At 47.3% G+C, this 20405-nt stretch overlaps 1 protein-coding gene across 16 annotated transcripts in view; it reads left to right on the forward strand.

The window, feature by feature from the left end:
- The first annotated feature begins 2610 nt into the window (after positions 1 to 2610).
- pcdh7 (protocadherin 7) overlaps positions 2611 to 20405 on the forward strand; it is a 473476-nt gene continuing 455681 nt past the window's right edge. For 4 of the 16 annotated variants that reach the window (XR_010006631.1, XM_062982208.1, XM_008118076.3 and 1 more), the window contains exon 1: positions 2612 to 7467. Coding sequence is in view for 14 of the 16 variants with exons in the window: in XM_062982208.1 (XP_062838278.1) it covers positions 4291 to 7467 (3177 nt within the window). In the remaining 2 variants the exon portion in view is untranslated. Of the gene's footprint in view, positions 7468 to 20405 lie in introns of all 16 variants that reach the window. The other 12 variants (XM_008118072.3, XM_062982205.1, XM_008118074.3 and 9 more) reach the window with 7 other exon arrangements.

Consider the following 20405-nt stretch of genomic DNA (forward strand, 5'->3'; position numbering starts at 1 on the left):
CCGTCGCCTCCGAAGTTGGGGCGGATTACGACCACGGAGGACCGCACTGAGAACTCTCACGGCGCCTAAAAGCATACAATGTGCCAAGCTTTAGATGCCTCCCAATGCAGGGAGGGCTGCAAGGCTCTCCTTGGGGCAAAGACTCGTCCTATACAGTCTCCTCCGCCCCTTCCCTCATTCTGTTTGGCAAATAAAGCGGAGGCTTGATCTTAATCCCACTTAACCCGCCGAGAATCTGCCGGAACTCCCCGCCTCTCTCTCTCTCCCCTCCCCGGGACTGCGGCGAGGCCTAGTGCGCCTGCGCCAACTTCGCCTTTTTCTCGCTGATGCTGCAGATATCCAAACCCGGGGTCTCCGGCGAGGTCTTGAAGAAGGGAGGGGGGAGGAAGGAGGGAGGGGCGGGGCTTGAGACGCCCGCCAACCAACAAGGGAGGGCGGTGAGAAGGGCGGGGGGAGAGCGAGCCCAACGCCTGCAGCTGTTGCAGCCGCCCCAGTCGCGCCAAAAGGAGGGAGTCCTCGCGGGCGGAAGGAAGGAAGGAAGCGAGCGAGCAAGCAAAGGGAGTGCGGGGTTGTCTCGGAGAGGCAGACATAATAATAAAAAAAAGGCGCGCGCGGGCTCGAGCTCACTCGAGAGGGGAGGAGGGAACGAATTGGAGGGAAAGGGGAGGCCGGCTCTTTCCGCAGCGCATTTTCTCAGCCGCTTCCAGCCGCGTTCGCCCTTTCCTGGGGTTTTCCAAACCCTTCAGTCACGGCGGCGGTGTTGCTTCCTGTCAAAGCAGCCACTCCAGTGAACAGTGAGGCGGAGAAGAAGGAAGAGGAGGAAGAGGAGGAGGCGCGGGACCGCTCTCCCCAATCTGGCTCCCTTACATTCAGTCTCTCAGGGAGGGAGGGAGAAGCCAACAGGCTTCCCGCGTAAATAAAAAGAGGAGGAAGGGGGGAAATGCCACGGGCGACGGAACGCCTCAAAGTCAAAAGGAGAAAGTCTCGAAACTGAGGGAAATAAACCAAAGCGGATGGAGTTTGGCAGCCCTGAGGAGAGCAGAGGAGGAAAGTTGCTTTTTCTGAGGCGAGCGCTCGCTCCTTCTCACAACGCAGCAGAGCTGCCAGCATCCCATTCTGCTTTTCACGCGTCACTCAGCGCGGGAGAGAAGGAAAGAAGCAGCGGGTGGACCCATCTCTCCAAGTGGGGTGGGGAATGTGGAGTGGAATCCTTCCTGTGAGGCTCTTGTCTACAGGCGGGAGATTGTGTTGTCGAAGACTTTCATGTCCAGAATCACTGTGGACATGTGCGGACTGTGTGCCTTCCACAATCCCACATTATCTGAGTGTGGACTCAAAGTTCAAAGCAGATATTGTGGGCTTTTCTGCCTTGATATTCTGGGGTATAGGGCTGTATGGAAGGGCCCTGCGTTGCTGTGAGTTTTTCCGGGCTGAATGGCCACGTTCCAGAAGCATTCTCTCCCGACGTTTCGCCCACATCCTCTCCTCTCTGGAGTTTGGATCTCGCTCGAGCCATTGCAGCTCTTCCTCTCTCTCTCCCTGCCTGTCACGACCCATGCCGAAAGCGAATGGATAAAAATAAATAAATGCAAAAATAATAAATAAATAAAAATATAAAAAACATCCACATCTGCCTCCAACAGACAAGAGTTCCTTCTCCCACCTTGGACATTATTATACACAGGGCTGTAGCCGGAGGGGGGGTTTAGGGTTCAACCCCCCCCCCCCCGAAATTTTTCAGGTAAAAAAAACCCTGAATTTTAACTGATTATCCAAATCTCCAAATGCGAGATTGACTAGGAGAGCGGAGAATTGGCGTTTATGAACAAACTCTCTTTCAGACAGAAAATAATCAGGGCCAGCTAGCACCTCCCCAATAAGGGATTTCCCCCAGGCAGGAAGCAGCCAAGCTTTGAAGCTAAAAGGATACTCAATGCTAATCAATGTGGCCAATTGCAACATTCACACTTGCCTCAAACAGTTCTTTCTCCTATTCTGGACATTATTCCACAGATATATAAATCCCACTTGCCTAGTTTCCAACAGACCTCACAACCTCTGAGGACGCCTGCCATAGATGTGGGCGAAACGTCAGGAGGGAATGCTTCTGTAACGTCGCCATACAGCCCGAAAGACACACAGCCACCCCAAGACCACACGATCCCGTCCCGCTCCCATGAAAAACACAAACCCTTCCCCACATCTGAATAAGGACACATAGAAGACATGGCTTTCCCGCTTTTTGACTGAGATTGCCAGGGAAGGAGAGGAGAAGGTGGTGTTTTTTTTTTTGCAGGGCTTGGCTGGCTGTCCAACGCGGGGCTTTTCCTTTCTGAGGGAAAGAGGGAAGAGCCTCCTCCCCCGCCGAGAGAGGCTTAGCTTCCTCCCATTCTCAAGCACTTTAGGACAAACTTGATGCTCCGCCGCTTTCTATGCCGCCCCCTCCCTCCTTCGCCCCCCTCCCATTTTTTTTCTGCTTCACGCTCGCGCTTCCTCTGCTCCGCGGCGTGTGAGGGAGTGCGCGGGAGCGCGCCCCCCGCGCGCGCGCCCGCCCCTGCGAGTGTGTGCCTCCCAGAGCTTGAGCTAGCGAGCTCCCTGCACCAACCAGCCGCACTTGAGCGAGGCGAGCCAGCAGAGACACAGAAAGAGAGAGAGACAGGGAACGCGAACAGCCACAACTGCGGCTCTCATTCGGCATTCCACCTTATTCCCAGCCATCATTCTTTTGCACCTCGGCGGCGAAGAATATCATAATCCATCCAGCTCTTCACGTGGAGAGAAGACCCAGTCCCTGGATCGATCAACAATCAACCAACGGGGGAGGAACACATTGAAGCGTGGACTATTGGAAACACGCATCCTGACTCGTCTCCCCTGCAGCCGAGCCGACCTTTGGGCTCACCTTTGGACCCAGCGAGGGAGGGAAGGGGCTGAACTTGCCAACCGCTTTTTTTTTTTTTTACCTGCCTTGGGACGGCGAGGGGAAGACGCCAGAGCCGGAGCTGGCACTCTCTGTCTCTCTATCTCAATCCTTGGCGCTGCTGCTGCTGCAGCCCCTTCCGCTGCCTCCAAGCCATGCAGGGTAAATGCAGGTAAGGCGCCCACAGACCCAACGCGCCCGTCCGCGCGCGCTGCCGCGTTCTCTCTCGCGCGCGCACACCACAAAACGCACGCGCAGCCCAACTGCAGAGGCGACGGCAAACTTGGGACTCGGGCGTCGTTGTGTGTGTTTGTGTGGGAAATTGCTCGCCAGCTCTCTCTCTCCGTGTGCGTTTTTTTCCTCTCTCTCCATCCTTCCTTACCTCTCGGACTTTTCGGGACTAATGACCTTGCGCAGAGCTGATTGATTTATTTTTTCGACAAAAAAAAGACCTCCCTGTGGATTTTTTGGGCGCCATCCTGAGCATCCTGAAAAGGGGGTTCCTAGAAGCTGAACCGAACGCATGTTCCCCCAATAGAGACACATCTTCCAATCCAGATGGACTGTATTCTGAGAGAGTTCCTGGAATAGGACTTGCTGGATGCAACGCGAGGGGGAAGGAAGCATGTCCCCACAATAGAGGCACATCTTCCAAAATAGATGGGCTGCTGTTTGGTGCGGGAAAGGGGCTTTTTCTGATTCCATCGCAGCCAAGGAAGAGGACTGGGTGCCTAGCCTGCCTGCGGTTCTTTCTTCCTCTCTGCCTCTCTCTCTCTCTCTCTCGGTCCTTTCCCCCTCCACCGGACACCAGCCCGCTCTGAATGAAGCGATTGACATTCCCCCACTCCACCCCCTCCTCGGCGGGGAGGAGAAGGCGGAGGAAAGAGCTGAAGCGACGGCGCTGAGAGGGAGAGGGAGAGAGAGAGAGAACACGAATTGGACTGGACTTGGGCGCGAGGAGCCTTGCTTCCCCATCTTTCCCCGCTGCTGCTCTGCTACTCCTCTCCCTTTTCTTGCCAACCTTGCAAAGTGATTACAGTACCATCCGAAGGCGGAGGAGGAGGAGGAGGGAGGAGAAAGAGGCGGAACTGCCCCCTCCTTTCCTTTCCGCCAACGAGATGAATCTTTCCTCGAGCCAAAGCCGCTTTGCCCCGTGAACTGTGAGTATCGGAAGGAACGCGGGAGGCTGGGAAGAGGAAGAGCCGCCCAGTGACACTCACTCAACAACCCTTTCTCCTTGGCTTGCGTGACTGCGATGAGCGCTGAAGTTTCTCCTCCAGAGCAGAAGGATTGTACGCGCTGATTTGCCTCCTTTCCCCGCTTGGATTCCCCCTTGGATTCTGCTGCCTGGCTTGGCGAGGGCGACGAGGATGTGGCGTCTGCGTCGGCTGCCGGCCCTGGTGCGCTGCTTCGCCTGCTGGCTCCTGCTCCTTCTGCCTCCGCCGCTGGGGCTGGTGGTCCCGGCGTCGGCCAAGCAGGTGCTGCGCTACCGCCTCGCCGAGGAGGGCCCCGCCGACATCCGTATCGGCAACGTCGCCTCGGACCTGGGCATCGTCACCGGCTCGGGAGAGGTCACGTTCAGCCTCGAGTCCGGCGCCGACTACCTCAAGATCGACAACATGACGGGCGAGCTGAGCACCACCGAGCGCCGCATCGACCGCGAGAAGCTGCCGCAGTGCCAGATGATCTTCGACGAGAACGAGTGCTTCTTGGACTTCGAGGTCTCCGTCATCGGCCCTTCGCAGAGCTGGGTGGACCTCTTCGAAGGCCGGGTGGTGATCCTGGACATCAATGACAACACGCCGACCTTCCCCTCGCCAGTGCTGACCCTCACCGTGGAGGAGAACCGTCCCGTGGGGACGCTCTATCTGCTTCCCACTGCGACCGACCGCGACTTCGGACGGAACGGGATCGAGCGCTACGAGTTGCTCCAAGAGCCCGGCGGCTCCAGGAGCTCCTCCGATAAAAGGAGGCCTGAAGCCGAAGGGGGCGGAGGCGGAGGAGGCTCCTCGACGGCTCGGAGCACCGTCTTCGAGCTGCAAGTAGCCGACACCCCCGACGGGGAGAAGCAGCCGCAGCTGATTGTCAAAGGGCCCCTCGATCGTGAGCAGCGCGACGCCTATGAGCTGAGCCTCCGCGTGCGCGACGGTGGCGACCCTGCACGCTCCTCGCAGGCCCTGCTGAGGGTGCTGATCACCGACGTGAACGACAACAGCCCCCGCTTCGAGAAGAGCGTCTACGAAGCCGACTTGGCGGAGAACAGCAGCCCAGGGACGCCGATTCTCCAGCTGCGGGCCGCCGACGCGGACGCCGGGGTCAACGGGCAGCTGGAGTACGTCTTCGGGGCGGCCACGGAGTCGGTGCGCCGCCTGCTCCGCCTGGATGAGGCCTCCGGCTGGCTCAGCGTCCTCCACCGCATCGACCGCGAGGAGGTCAACCAGCTGCGCTTCAGCGTCATGGCGCGCGACCGGGGCCAGCCGCCCAAGAGCGACAAGGCCACAGTGGTGCTCAACATCCGCGACGAGAACGACAACGTCCCCGCCATTGACATCCGCAAGATCGGGCGCATCCCGCTGAGGGACGGGGTGGCCACCGTGGGCGAGGACGTGCTGGTGGACACCCCGGTGGCGCTGGTGCAGGTCTCGGACCGCGACCAGGGCGAGAACGGGGTGGTGACCTGCACCGTGGTGGGGGACGTCCCTTTCCAGCTCAAGCCGGCCAGCGAGGGCGAGGGCGAGCCCCAGAACAAGCGCAAGTACTTTCTGCACACCTCGGCGCCGCTGGACTACGAGGCGGCGCGCGACTACAACGTGGTCATCGTGGCCGTCGACTCCGGCAGCCCCAGCCTCTCCAGCAACAACTCGCTGCTGGTCCGCGTGGCGGACGCCAACGACAACCCGCCCGTCTTCGGCCAGGCTTTGCTGGAGCTCTCCTTCCCGGAGAACAACGCGCCGGGCGAGAGGGTGGCCACCATCCTGGCCAGCGACGCCGACAGCGGCAAGAACGCCGAGATCGCCTACTCCCTGGAGCCGCTCCCCCCTTCCTCCTCCTCCTCCTCCCTCCCCTCCGAGGCGGGCCTCTTCACCATCGACCCGGACTCGGGCGAGGTGCGCGTGCAGGCGGTGCTGGACCGCGAGCAGCGCGACGCCTACGAGTTCCAGGTCACGGCCCGCGACAAAGGCACGCCCTCGCTGCAGGGCTCCACGCGGGTCCTGCTCCGCGTCGCCGACCGCAACGACAACGAGCCGCGCTTCATGCAGGACGTCTTCACCTTCTACGTCAAGGAGAACCTGCAGCCCAACAGCCCCGTGGGGATGGTCACCGTCATGGACGCCGACAAGGGCCGCAACGCCCAGCTCAGCCTCTCCATCCAGGGCGAGGGCAGCGAGGCCGGGATCTTCTCCATCGAGAACGACACGGGGACCATCTTCTCCGCTGTCTCTTTCGACAGGGAGGTGCAAACCAGCTACACCTTCGCTGTCAAAGCGGTGGACGGCGGCGAACCGGCTCGCTCGGCGACGGCGACGGTTTCGCTCTTTGTGATGGACGAGAACGACAACGCGCCAGTGGTGACAGCACCCGCGAACGGCTCCTACACGGTACTGCCGCCCTCTAGCCTCCCACGCGTGGCTGTTGCCACAGTGCGGGCACGCGACGCGGACGCCGGGCCCAACGCGGAGCTGAGTTTCAGCTTGGTAGGCGGCAACCCCTTCCGCCTCTTTGAGATTGACTCTTCCACCGGCGTGGTCTCCCTGGTGGGGCAGTTGGCGCCCAAGCACTACGGGCTCCACCGCTTGGTGGTGCAGGTGAACGACAGCGGGGCGCCCGGGCAAGCCACCACCGCCCTGCTCCACGTCTTCGTCAACGAGAGCCTCGCCAACGCCACGCTGGTGGAGAGCCAAGTGGCGCGCAGCCTCCACACGCCGCTGGGCCAAGACATCGCCGGCGACCCCAGCTACGAGCTGGGCAAGCAGCGGCTCAGCATCGCGGTGGGCGTGGTCGCCGGCGTGGTGACCGTGGCGCTGCTCCTCCTGGGCGTGGGCCTGGCCCGCTACTGCCGCGCCAAGGCCCACCAGCGCGGGGGCTACGAGGCCGGCAAGAAGGACCACGAGGACTTCTTCGCCCCGGCCCCGCTCCACCACCACGACAAGGCCAAGAAGCCCAAGAAGGACAAGAAAGGCAAGAAGGCGCCCGGGAAGCAGCCGCTCTACAGCAGCATCGTCACCGTGGAGGCCTCCAAGCCCAACGGGCAGCGCTACGACGGCGTCCACGAGAAGCTGGCCGGGGACAGCCCCGCCCTCAGCCGCTACCGCGCCGTCAACGGCGGGCCCGGGGGTAGCCCCGATCTGGCGCGCCACTACAAGTCCAGCTCGCCGCTGCCCACCGTCCAGCTCCACCCGCAGTCGCCCACCGCCGGGAAGAAGCACCAGGCCGTGCAGGAGCTGCCCCCCGCCAACACCTTCGTCGGCGCCGGGGACAACATCTCCATCGGCTCCGACCACTGCTCTGAGTACAGCTGTCAGGCCAGCAGCAAGTACAGCAAGCAGGTAAGGACTCCTGCTCCACTTTGGGGTGCCAGGGGTGGGTTAGGGTTGGAAAGCGAGCCGATTGAGAGTTCTCAAGTCCAGGTAGGAGCCCAACCACCACACATCCCCATGACTCCCTCTCCAGATCTACTCTCCAGTGGTCTTCATTAATCCCTAGAAAGGAGGTTTGTGAAGAGGATAGCGTGGATCAAGCTTGACCAAAATAAAGTGTCCTCAGTCTCCTACAACTCCCATTCATTCCTAGAAGGAGGGTTGTGAATAGGATGGGATGGATCAAGCCCAACAAAATGAAGTGTCCCCAGACTCCTACAACTCCCATTCATCCCTAGAAGGAGGGTTGTGAATAGGATGGGATGGATCAAGCCTAACAAAATGAAGTGTCCTCAGTCTCCTACAACTCCCATTCATCCCTAGAAAGAAGGATTGTGAATAGGATAGGAGGGATCAAGCCTGACCAAAATAAAACTCCCTCAGCCACCCACAACTCTTCCTTTCCAGGGATCCAGCTTCCCTTTTGAATATAGAGCTCAACCTCCTAATGACTTCTATGGGTTCCTTAAGACTCTCTCCCATTGCTCTGGATTTTCTTAATCCAAGCAGAATCCCTAGGATAGATTAAGTGTGGTAAAGGAAAGGGTCCACTCCAGTTAAGTTCCCCCAGTCACCCACAACTCTGCCTTTCTCGGAATCCAACTTCCCTTCTAACTGTAAAGCCCCCCATCCCATTGACCTTTATGGGTTCCTTAGATTCTTAGATTACACCCCACTACTCCTCCCCATCTGAATCTTCCCTCCATTATGGTTGCCTTCTTAATCTGATCAGTATCCACATCATTAGACCACATCCCTCTATTCCTCCCTAACTGAATCTACCTTCCATTATGGTTGTCTTCTTAATCTGATCAGAATCCCTCGCATTGTTGTGAATAGGCTAGGGTTGATCAAGTGTGGTAAAAGGAATTGATTAACCCCAGCTAAGTGCCATTAGCCACTCACAACTCTGCCTGCCCAAGGCTCCAGCTTCCTTTCTACCTGTAAATCTCACTTTCCCGTTGACTTCTATGTGTTCCTTAAGAACACCCCCCATGACTTCCCATTTGGATCTAACCTCTATTCTGGTTGCCTTTCTTAATTAGCAGAATCCCTATGATAGTTTTGAATAGGTCAGGATGGAAGAAGCATGGTGAAAGGGAAGGGTTAACCTCAATTAATTGTCCTTAGCCACCCATGACTCCACCTTTCCAGGGATCCAAGTTCCCTTTTGAATATAAAGCTCACTCTCCCATTCTCTTCTATGGGTCCCTTAAGATGCCCCCTCATTGCTCTGGATTTTCCTAATCTGAGCAGAATCCCTAGATTGGCTGTGACAATTTTGGATGGATTAAGTCTGGTAACTCCAGTTAAGTTCCCTCAGTCACCCACAATTCTACCTTTCCAGGGCTCTGATTTCCCTTCTAACTGTAAAGCTCACCATCCCATTGACCTCTATGGGTTCCTTAGGTTCTTAGACCACACACCCCTGTGACTTCCCATCTGGATCTACCTTCTATTCTGGTTGCCTTTCTTATTCAGCAGAATCCCTATGATGGTTGTGAATAGGTTAGGATGGATGAAGTGTGGTAAATGGAAAAGGTCAACCCACAACTCCGCTTCTCCAGGGCTCCACTTGTTTCTAACTGTAAAGCTCACTTTCCCATTAAGTTCTTTGGGTTTGTTAGACCATACCCCCTTATTACTCGCCATCTGGATATACTTTCTAGTCTGGTTATTTTAGTTAATCTGAGCATAATCTTCAAGGGACTGCTATGAATAGGTTAGGATGGATGAAGTGTGGAAAAAGGAAAGGGTCAACCTCAATTTAGTGCCCTTAGCCACCCACAACTCTGCCTGCCCAGGACTCCAACTTCCCTTTTGACTATAAAGCTCACCCTCCCATTGGCTTCTGTAGGTTCCTTAGAATTCCCCCCATTACTCTGGATCTTTCTTAAGCTGAGCAGAATCTTCAAGGGACTGCTATGAATAGGTTAGGATGGATGAAGTGTGGAAAAAGGAAAGGGTCAACCCCAATTTAGTGCCCTTAGCCACCCACAACTCTGCCTGCCCAGGACTCCAACTTCCCTTTTGACTATAAAGCTCACCCTCCCATTGGCTTCTGTAGGTTCCTTAGAATTCCCCCCATTACTCTGGATCTTTCTTAAGCTGAGCAGAATCCCTAGGATTAGACTCTTAGACCACACATCCCTATTACTGCCTACCTGGATCTAACCTTTATTCTGGTTGCCCTCATTAATCTGAGTAGAATCTCTAGAAGGGATTGTTATTAATAGATTAGGATGGATCAAGCATGTAGGTAACTCTTAGCTACCTATAACTCTGCCAGTTCAGGGCTTCCCTTTTAACTTTAAAGCTCACCATCTCACTCATCTCAGTGGATTCCCATGTTAAAGGATTAAGCTCACAATCACAATGGCGAGCTTAATGGCCATGTTAGAGGATTAAGCTCACCACCATAAATGCAGATTGGAACCAGGGGTGCCAAGCCATTGTATAGGCCAGACTTCCACCCTCTTTAGCTAATCTCACTAATGTGTGAACCAGGATGGTTAAAGTGTGTTTAAAAATGACCCCACATCTCAGTTAGGGGATCCTCAGATTCAACCATACCTGCAGCTAGGTTTTCCTAACACCTGCAGAACAGTTTCCCTCCACTCACATGTCACAGGGGTACACAGATATCTTCTCCCAGCCAGAATATAACTAGCTGTCTTACAGTGTTTCTCATGATAGTCATTTTAATATCTCTGTCCATTTCTTTGTTGCATACACATGGTTTTCCTACAAGGCCAACAAGCCATGTACAGAGTTAGAAACTGAAAAATGAGCCGCCACACTCTCCTTCCTTGTTATTTCTCTGCCCCTCACAACCCAGTTTAGCCAAATCATTATGCCACTTGTCATGCCATATATTACTTCCATCCAGACTTACCCTTGAAGTATAGCCACAAAAACCAGAAGCTATATATACACACACTCTTTTGAAATAAATGCTCTTTTAGAGAACTGTGATCACAATTCCTCACATGCTAACAGTTAATATATATTGCGGGAAAATATTACTCACACGCACCAAAATGTGAAGGTGAAAGCATTTCAGTTTAGTGATGTGTGAATTATGTCTGTATAGCAGAGCTTGCAAAATTACACACACACACACACACACACACACACACACCTCTTATGGATGGGCAACACTTGAAAAAACAGGCAGACAAATACACAAAACAAAATAGGGGTGGGGAAAGGAATAGCAAAGAAAGAATTTAGAGATGTCTCTAGCTGTCAATCTCCACCCACCCCCTTCATTTTCTCTATCACATTCATTCAGAGTTTCAATTGTGGCCTTAAGCAACAACTGGAGACATGCACACAATTGTACCTACTATAGTTATATGAGTCTGCAGAAGGGAGCGGGGAAGTACACTATGGAAACCACACAGAAAACATATTCAAGGGCCCTAAAGATGCCATGTAGCCTGAAAGCACACACAAACCCATTCAGTTGCTGGGGACAGTTGATGGTCTGAACAGGAAGAGGATATATGATTTGAAAGTCCAACTCTGGCATCTTCCGTAAGATAGCCAGAGATAAAGGGGTAAGATGCTGCTCTTAGGGCAGCAAAATGTGTTGCCTCAGCACCCTGACTAACTAGAGCAGGTTTGATCATTGCCCATCAATAACAACAAACAGCCTTCACATGAAAGCATTAGTTACAGACCTGGTTAAAAGATTAGGTGACCACAAGCACTTTCACCCAAACAAGTGATTATGGAATTAAAAAAAAACCCATGTCAGAACACAAAAAATTACTTTTGGGGATTACAATTTCCAGAATTTCCCACTAGCTGTCATCTCTGTGAGATTTGAATAATTGTACTCCTAAAATAGTGGAAAAATATGCTGCGTCCATGCTTTACCCCGTGCCATTTCAGTAAAATTCTTTTAGAAATGGTTTCTCCCACTGCTAACCCCTTCCATGGGAAAAGCAGCCCTTCAGTTTGAACCTTCTTCCAGATCTTGCTTCCCCAAGCATAAAAACTCATTCCTCACATATTCTCACAGTTATTGACTCAGAACAGAGAGAAGAATCAGTGCTTACCCTACGTAACATCACCAGTGTACCCATGAAGCCCCACTATCTTTGACAGCAACTAATAGGAATAAATAGAACAAGAATGTATATGATAGAGTGGGAAGAGGGACATTTATCTGCCCCATGTCATTGGGTCAGTGAATCTATTCTAGGTTTTGATCCAAGCTGAAAAGGAAACAACCAGGCTGCTGAATTGTGTATCTCACCAAAGGAAGTTTCAGCACCTTGGATAGCTCCTGTAAAGTGTAGACTAGACCCTGGAATTGATTCAGCACCTTCACTTATATGAAAGCCACCAGTTGTAACTGGCTGTCACCTTTACACTTTGATCAAAGGTCTTGACCCCAAACTATCCACTCATCAGTTTCCCTTTTCCCACATTTCAGACAGAGGAAACTACTCTATGCCACTAGAGGTAGACACCCTGCCAAAAACATGTCCCTTAAAATCTGTTACGCTCTAACACCTTTGTCATTAGCTAGGCAGTGAGAAAGACCACATTTCAGTGTTATAGAAAGTGCTATTTTTGGAGAATGATCCACAGTGTTTTAATTTAATAGGCCATTCAGCTTTCTAGTAGCAAATTCTCCCAGTGAGATTGTGAAGCTGACACTGAATATCAGTGTTAAGCACGCTGATCCTAGTGGGACTCATGCAATATGTGCATTAAAGTTGTGAGTGAGGAAAAAACCATCCCTGTGCTCATACATGCTCTCTATCTTTCCCACATCTGAAATTTTCAGTCCGTTTGGCCCAATTTGTTTTGTGATACCTTCCACCAAGTGAAATCACTATAGAGTCGGTTGCTGAGGGAGACTACTGGGAAAATGTGGGACATTGAGCTTAACACACAGGAGTAACACAAAGGACTGTGTTAACTGCAAAGAACTGATTATAAATATGTGTCATTTAAAGCAGTGCGAAGGAGAAGCTTTACATATGTCACATTGAACCACACAGAGGTAATGGAGAACCATTGTTTTGTATGACTTTAATTCTGACCTTCAGTCTTGGAAATAGCTGTTCCATTTTGAATCAAAGTGCATTTTTTCTGACATTACCTTATTGGGAGTTTTATGCAAAGCACACTATTTAACAGTGCTGTCAGAGCTGAGCTAGGGTAAATATTGTGTTATCTCAAACTGCAAAGCATCTTGCGTAGAATTCCATTATAGAGAAATGCATGCTGATGAATGCAAATACAAAACTTGGCCAGAGTATAGACACCTTGACTAGTTCTACAACTATATCAAAAAAGTATGTTTCTTATTGCATGCTTAAATGTGTACATTTGGTTCAAAAGCCAGTTTTATACTGTGGAATCTGTTAGCTTAATCGGCTTTTGGAGTTTATCACATGCAGCTTATTTTTGCATTGTATAGCAGGCGGTGGAATGTATTGTGGTGATATCAGTTTACATGAGCTATTCATAGTTCTTTCCGAACAAAAACAGTTTGTATGAAGATATACATAGTTGTGTGCATCAAATTTGGCTTCATAGAACATTTGATCTATATTTTGTGCTTGCACACTCCATTAATTTTTTCCTACTAAGAATATTAATGGCAGTTTGCAAAAAGGCCATATGAAATTGTTTATTTTTTTTAGTTGCTTTCAAATACATTCCTGTTGATAGGTTTTTAGAATATAATGTGAAAGGGAATACCTTAGGAAGTGTGGTAAGAGTTGATCTCTACATCAAACAGATATTGTTTCACTGTTTTGTAATAGCTATTATGTATAGGTAGATAGGGATATATGGTTAAAATATAATTAGATTATACTGAATTAAGGACCCTCTGTGTTGAAAAATACCATATCTTGCATTATTCTACCAAAAGACAACTTCAACTTTATCTTATTTATGTTACATATATGTATTCTCATAACATATATTTAAGATGAAGCATATTAGAGTACATGATTGGAGAAAAGCCACATATTGACCCCTACCTTGAAAGAGCTGGGTGGAACTCTCCATTTTATGCTTATGTTTTGGTTTCTTGAGGTGACTTCAAAGAGAACCAAAGATGGATCTCCCAATCCAGATAATGGCTGCTGAGGGCTAATTTGTTGAATGGCTTTGTAGCCAAAGAACAAGAATTTTGTGACTTCCCTCTTAAAATAGTTTTTAAAACACACTTGGAAGTTGGCACTGTTGCCTGTAATGTTTTAGAACGAATAGATCATTTACATTGCAATTATATATATATATATATATATATATATATATATATATATATATATATATATTCAGTGACTCTATTCATGACGTTATCTGCAACCCTTTTGGGCAAATGAATAAATAGATTTGTGGATTTATATGCAGATAAAGGGCATTTCTGTGGGGCAGAAGACACGGGAGTTTTAAAGGGCAACATCTTGCAAGAGTAAAAGAAAACAAATGAATATATAATATTGGAAAAGTACCGATTATGTACTTGGTTAATTTGATTCTCACTTTCTAATCCTGTCCATTTTGCATAATAATGAGTGCGACAGGTGTGGATTTATATAAATAGGATATGTGAACTTTTCAATCCTCATAGAATGCCATTTGAACACTGGCTGAGCTATCAGTCACAGATTTTATATCTTCCCGGATGTTTAACCAGATGGCATTATTGTTCATAGTCATGTTCAAAAGCAAAAGAGGATCTATTCTAAATACAGTGTCTATTGTCTAGGAATGTTAATCACGCCCCACATAGAGCTTTATGTATGGGAAAGAAGCTGGGGGAGAATAATGAGCAGGTATGGCAGAAAGAGGCTTCTCATTTTTTGTGACATTTGAATGCTTTATTTGGCTTATTCGATTGGAACTAATATTTGTTTCCTGGAGATGAGTACAACACTTGAGAGTCTGGGAGACTGCAAAGGGCAAATGAAGTAGTGCTTGTGTTGAAGCACCATGAATAAGAGACAGATCTTTTAATGTAATTAGTATCAGTAACTGATAGAATTCAGTGTCTGCAACATTATATTCAGGATGTACTGTCTCAAATGACAAGATGATACTTCTAGGTAAAGACAGGACTGAACGTGAGGCTTTGCTTCCTTGCTTTCTTGTTCTCTTCCCCCTCTCAAATAATAATAATAATAATAATAATAATAATAATAATAATAATAATAATAAGGCTACCCTACTTGGATCTGATCGCATTATTTGCCGATGCTTTGCGTGTGCAGAAGGGGGTTGGACTCAATGGCCCAAGAGGTCTCTTCCAACCCTCTTTATTATTATTATTATTATTAACATTGATGCTAGGTGGACATCTGTCAAGGGTGCTTTGCTTGTGTTTTCGGTGCACAAAGGCAGAAGGAGATTGGACTCAATGGCCCAAGGGGTCTCTTCCAACCCTCTTTATTATTATTATTATTATTATTATTATTATTATTATTATTATTATTATTAACATTGAGGCTGGGTGGTCATCTGTCAAGGGTGCTTTGCTTGTGTTTTCGGTGCACAAAGGCAGAAGGAGATTGGACTCAATGGCCCAAGGGGTCTCTTCCAACCCTCTTTATTATTATTATTATTAACATTGAGGCTGGGTGGCCATCTGTCAAGGGTGCTTTGTTTGTGTTTTCGGTGCACAAAGGCAGAAGGAGATTGGACTCAATGGCCCAAGGGGTCTCTTCCAACCCTCTTTATTATTATTACTATTATTATTATTATTATTATTATTATTATTATTATTATTATTATTATTATCATTGAGGCTGGGTGGCCATCTGTCAAGGGTGCTTTGCTTGTGCTTTCGGTACACAAAAGCAGAAGGGGATTGGACTCAATGGCCCAAGAGGTCTCTTCCAACCCTCTTTATTATTCTTATTGCTGTTATTATTATTATTGTTGTTATTATTATTATTTATGCTTGATGGCCAACTATAGTCCGGCCCTCCAATGGTCCGAAGAATTGTGAACTGGCCCCCTGTTTAAAAAGTTTGGGGACCCCTGCTCTAGACACTTGGGAAGTGTCTGACATGTGATGCAATACAAAAGCCAGCATAGTGATCTTGTTTGCTGTGTACTCATCTTGTTGTGTAAATGAGCCCTCAGTGGTGCAGTGGGTTAAACACTTGTGCCAGCAGGACTGATGACTTGAAGGTTGGGTTGCTGACCTGAAGGTTGCCTGTTCGAATCAGGGGAGACCATAGGTGAGCACCCTCTGTCAACTCCAGCTTCATGTGGGGACATGAGAGAAGCCTCCCATAAGGATGGTAAAACATCAAATATCCAGGCATCCCCTGGGCAACATCCTTGCAGACAGCCAATTCTCTCATACCAGAAACGACATGCAATTTCTCAAGTCACTCCTGACGTGAGAAAAATATTGTTGTGTATCAAATAGTAGTAGTAGTAGTAGTAGTAGTAGTAGTAGTAATAAAGAACCTATCATCTTAATACTTTTAAATATGTGCCTCAATCACTATGCATTGACCTGGATCTAATCCGTGTCTTTATTTTGTTGAAACAAAAGGGACAAAGTGAGCTGCAGTTGACCCAGTGTTTTCAACTGAGCTTAAGTATGTTAATAACCTTTTTATGGTTATGAGTGATGGTTTGGAAGGCAGTTATGTTTAATCAATGGGATTTACATAGCAAATTCTAACATTAACAACTGGACCATTGAACTGTGCCTGTCAGCATGCCCACTTGGATCCGACAGCTACTGAAAATCAAATGGACCTCTCTAGAGTATAAAGTTATGATTCCAAGGGATGCTGAAATCAAATAAGTACAGGGCAGAAAAATGAGAAATGCACAGTACAACACCATAGATGTCAATTCAGAAGAAAGTCTTACTGAGCCAAGTGGGACTGATTCCCTGGCATGGGATCAGAAAGGTATAATATTTACTTAAATATTCTGAACATGAGGTTTATGTGTTAAAATCACAAGAATTCCTCTTTTAAAACCTAACTAAAGTAGGGCAAGTACATGGGCAGTTTGCTCAGTCCAGGAGCGTGTGGCAGGTGCTTTGTTCATTTGTTAGTGTTTTGTGTGATTCCAAAGTATGATGTTCAGGGCACTTGTGCTCTGTGGTATAATAATCCTTGGTATGTTTACCCAGAAATAGGCAGATCTCCAATGAGTACACTTAGGATTTTAGCCTTTGGAGTATGCCTGCTTTTCAGGGGAAGCTAAAGGAAAACAAAGCCTTTGTTGGAGATGCTTGACACCTCTGTTATTTTGCTTGTTTTAGTCTTCATAGTTTTCTAGAACCTGTGGTTTTCTGAAGTATCAGGGTTAACAAAAAATTAGAAAATGCATGAATTGCAGCAGTAGCTGTTGGTTTATGTGTTGATTCTTTTCCTCTTTCCTTTTCTGATACAACAAGGTATCATGTATGAGGCACTTTTAAAAAAACAAATAATGTATTTCTTTCATCACATTTTTGAGAGGATTGCAAGTGGTTACTTCTCTTACTTTTGTCTTTAAAAAGTTATTTGATTTTTTTTTTAAAAAATGCTTTTCATCATTTCTCAGTTTTCTATCCACTATATAGTCCAAAAGAGTGAACCATTGAAAATGGGTTTCCCCCACTCCATTCTCCCACATAAAAGATGTCACCTTCAGATTAGTTAGAAAGAGGACTACAGGAGTTTATACACAGTATCTCATCTGTTTAGATTACATTGTTTCTCAGCCATTTTTAAAATCTTTTGTGAAAGATCCACTCTAACAACCACCATGTCATACTACGCAGAGAAGCTATTGAAATTCACAAGCATGTGGACAATTCCAATAGAAAGGAGGAAACCACGAAAATGAACAAAATCTGGCTACCAATATTAAAAAAACTCTAGCATCAGGACTGTAAATAAAGAACAATACTCTGAAAACAGGGGAATTCCATTCAGGAAACAACCAGGGCCAGCTAGCACCTCCCAACAAAGGATTCCCCAAGGCAGGAAGCAGCCAGGTTTTGAAGCTGCAAGGCTATTCAATGTTAATGAAGGTGGCCAATTGCAACATTCACACTTGCCTCAAACAGACAAGAGTTCTTTCTCTCACCCTGGACATTCCACAGATATATAAACCTCACTTTCCTAGATGTGGGTGAAACGTCAGGAGAGAATGCTTCTGGAACATGGCCATACAGCCCAGAAAATTCACAGCAACCCAGATCCAGATTCTGTTGCTGTTTGGAAAATATCCTGCCAGTGGAAGAATGTTATGTCTGCTTTGCTTCACCACTATAATGACACAATTTGTCATAATAATGTTCTTTTTAGCAGTATTTGTTATGTTCAGTTATTTCATTCAGTTCCATGTAGGGTCACTTTCACTGAACAGCTATCCTATGTATGAACTATAGTAGCATAGCCTTTTTAAAAGACAGAGGTTAAATCTCCCATCAGCATGCACCTGGAATGCCTACTGAAGCTAATGGAAGCTAATGACAGCACCAAGAGGAAAATCGATCTTTATAAACAGAGTTTAACTTTTGAAGCAAAGTCTTGCTTCCTGACAATATGTATTTGTTTGTCTCCGTAGTGGGAATAAGACTAAAGGCAAAGATCACAAGAAAGATTCAGGACTTTTTTTTTTAAATCAAACTTGCTCACAGCATCTGTCTTGACTAATTTTCTTAGTTACATTTAATGTACTAGATTTAATTTTCAGTGGGACTAAAACATTTACTTGGAAGATACCAAATTTAATTCTGTACAGTCAGCCCTCCAGCATCTATGGATCTGCACCCACAAATTCAACCATCCATGGCATGAAAATATCCCCCTCTATTATTATTAATATTAATACTATTATTAATTAATATTAAATCTTAATAATAATTAAAATTATTTTATTTCTTACCCACCTCTTCTCACAGCTCAAGGCAGGTTACAACAATGCTAAAACACATAATCAAAACATAATCATTTAAAAACACTCAGTTGAATACAGATTTTCTTGATTTTGCCACTACAGGCAGTTTCCAAGTTATGAATAAGATTCTGTTGACTTGTTCTTAATTTGAATTTGTATGTGAGTCAGTAAGAGTACATTTTAAGTCTATCTATCTATCTATCTTTGAATAGAATAGGGAAGTGTTAACACCCCAGTGGTGTTTGTTTTGCTATCTGTGCCCCTGTTCAAAATACTTTACCTCACTTTATGTCCCTGTGGGAATTTAATTTTGAAAAATTTGGCTTATTGTGGAAACTAGGACTGGTGAAAAAGCTTCAGTTGAGACACCTTTTCTCATGATAACTCTTTCAGGAGTGAATTTCCCTTCCAAGCATTAGATTTCTCTCACTTCCTGTTGTCTCACCCCATTCTTAACTCTCTTTTTATTGTATCAGAAGCGACATGAGAACATACTGCAAGTCACTTCTTGTGTGGGAAAATTGGCCTTCTACAGTGATGTTGCCCAGGGCATGCCCAGATGTGTAAGCTGGGAGGCTTCTCTCATGTCCCTGCAAGCTAGAGCTGGCAGACGGGAGCTCACTGCATCTTGCGGATTTGAATGTGCAACCTTCAGGTCTGCAACTCAACCTTCAGATCAGCAGTTCAGTCGGCACAAGGGTTTAACCCATTGCGCCACCATAGCTCCTATTCCTAACTATCAATCATTTGTACTTGGATGTCTGTAAGTCGGCGACTGCCTGTATATGTAAAGAACACAATTTTACCATGCCATTGTATATAATGGCATTGAGTATCCACAGATTTTGATATTCATAGGGGATCATGGAAACAAAGCCCAGTCAATACCAAGATCCCACTGTAATCTTATAAATGCTTTCCAGGGAACAAGTGCCATTGTCTTGCATGGGACTTACTTCTCAGATGAAATCTATGAAGTTATATTTGAAGCAGCCTTGTAGCTGTGGCTGTTTACAGAGCTACCATTACTGAAATCCAAATCATCCTGTATGGATGGGGACTTTTTTTTTGTTCATGAGAAGAAAATAGGCAGTTTTAGTTGGTGGTGATGGAGGAAAATCAAGGAAAATCTGATGCAGTAATATAAATGTGAGATTTGATATCACAGAAATTAAGTTACAAAAAAAATGATCAATCTGTAACAACTCTATGTTGTCAAGACAGTTGCTTCACTTGTAAATTATCCACTCCTGCTTTTAAAGCTAAGGGATGTGTGTCTTTGACATGGAGCTTAAGGCCTCATGGACTCTATGCCCTTTGCATGGCTGTTCTTTGGTGTAGCCCTTCATGCATAAGAGGGATGGAAGGGAGGAGTATCAAGGGAAGTTGGTGCATGCATTTTAGCATCCTGCACACATTGGGTAGTGTGATTGGCAGGTCATAACACTCTTCCTAGCATGTAAGAAATAAAGTCACCTGTGTGTAGGACCAAAAATGAAGAAAAGGAATTCTGTTGGACTTATTCCTAGGTCAGTGTGTGTAGGACTGAAGCTACAGAATCTAATTTAGGTTGATTACTTGGATTTAGGATTTACTAATCCAAGGTTCCTGATTCTTTCACAATCCAAACAAAGGAAGGAAATGAGACTCCCCGCACTTCTCAGAATATATCTCTATTTGGCTATTTGGCTTCAAACTGTATACTGTATGTGTTTATTTACATACTATGCTTTCTAACTGAAATTACACAGGGGTGGGTGCAATACCAAAGTAATAGTTTCATGTTTTTTTTTTTTAGTATTAGTATTAATATACGACTCAGTATTTTATTTGGTATATCTAATACCATAAAAGCACCAGATCTTGAAAGCTGAGTGGGGTGACCAATAAATGACTTGAGGACATATATACACGCATATACCATGCAGTTCATCAGTTTCATGACATTA

The sequence above is a fragment of the Anolis carolinensis genome, chromosome 5, assembly GCF_035594765.1.
Source record: "Anolis carolinensis isolate JA03-04 chromosome 5, rAnoCar3.1.pri, whole genome shotgun sequence".
Taxonomy (NCBI): domain Eukaryota; kingdom Metazoa; phylum Chordata; class Lepidosauria; order Squamata; family Dactyloidae; genus Anolis; species Anolis carolinensis.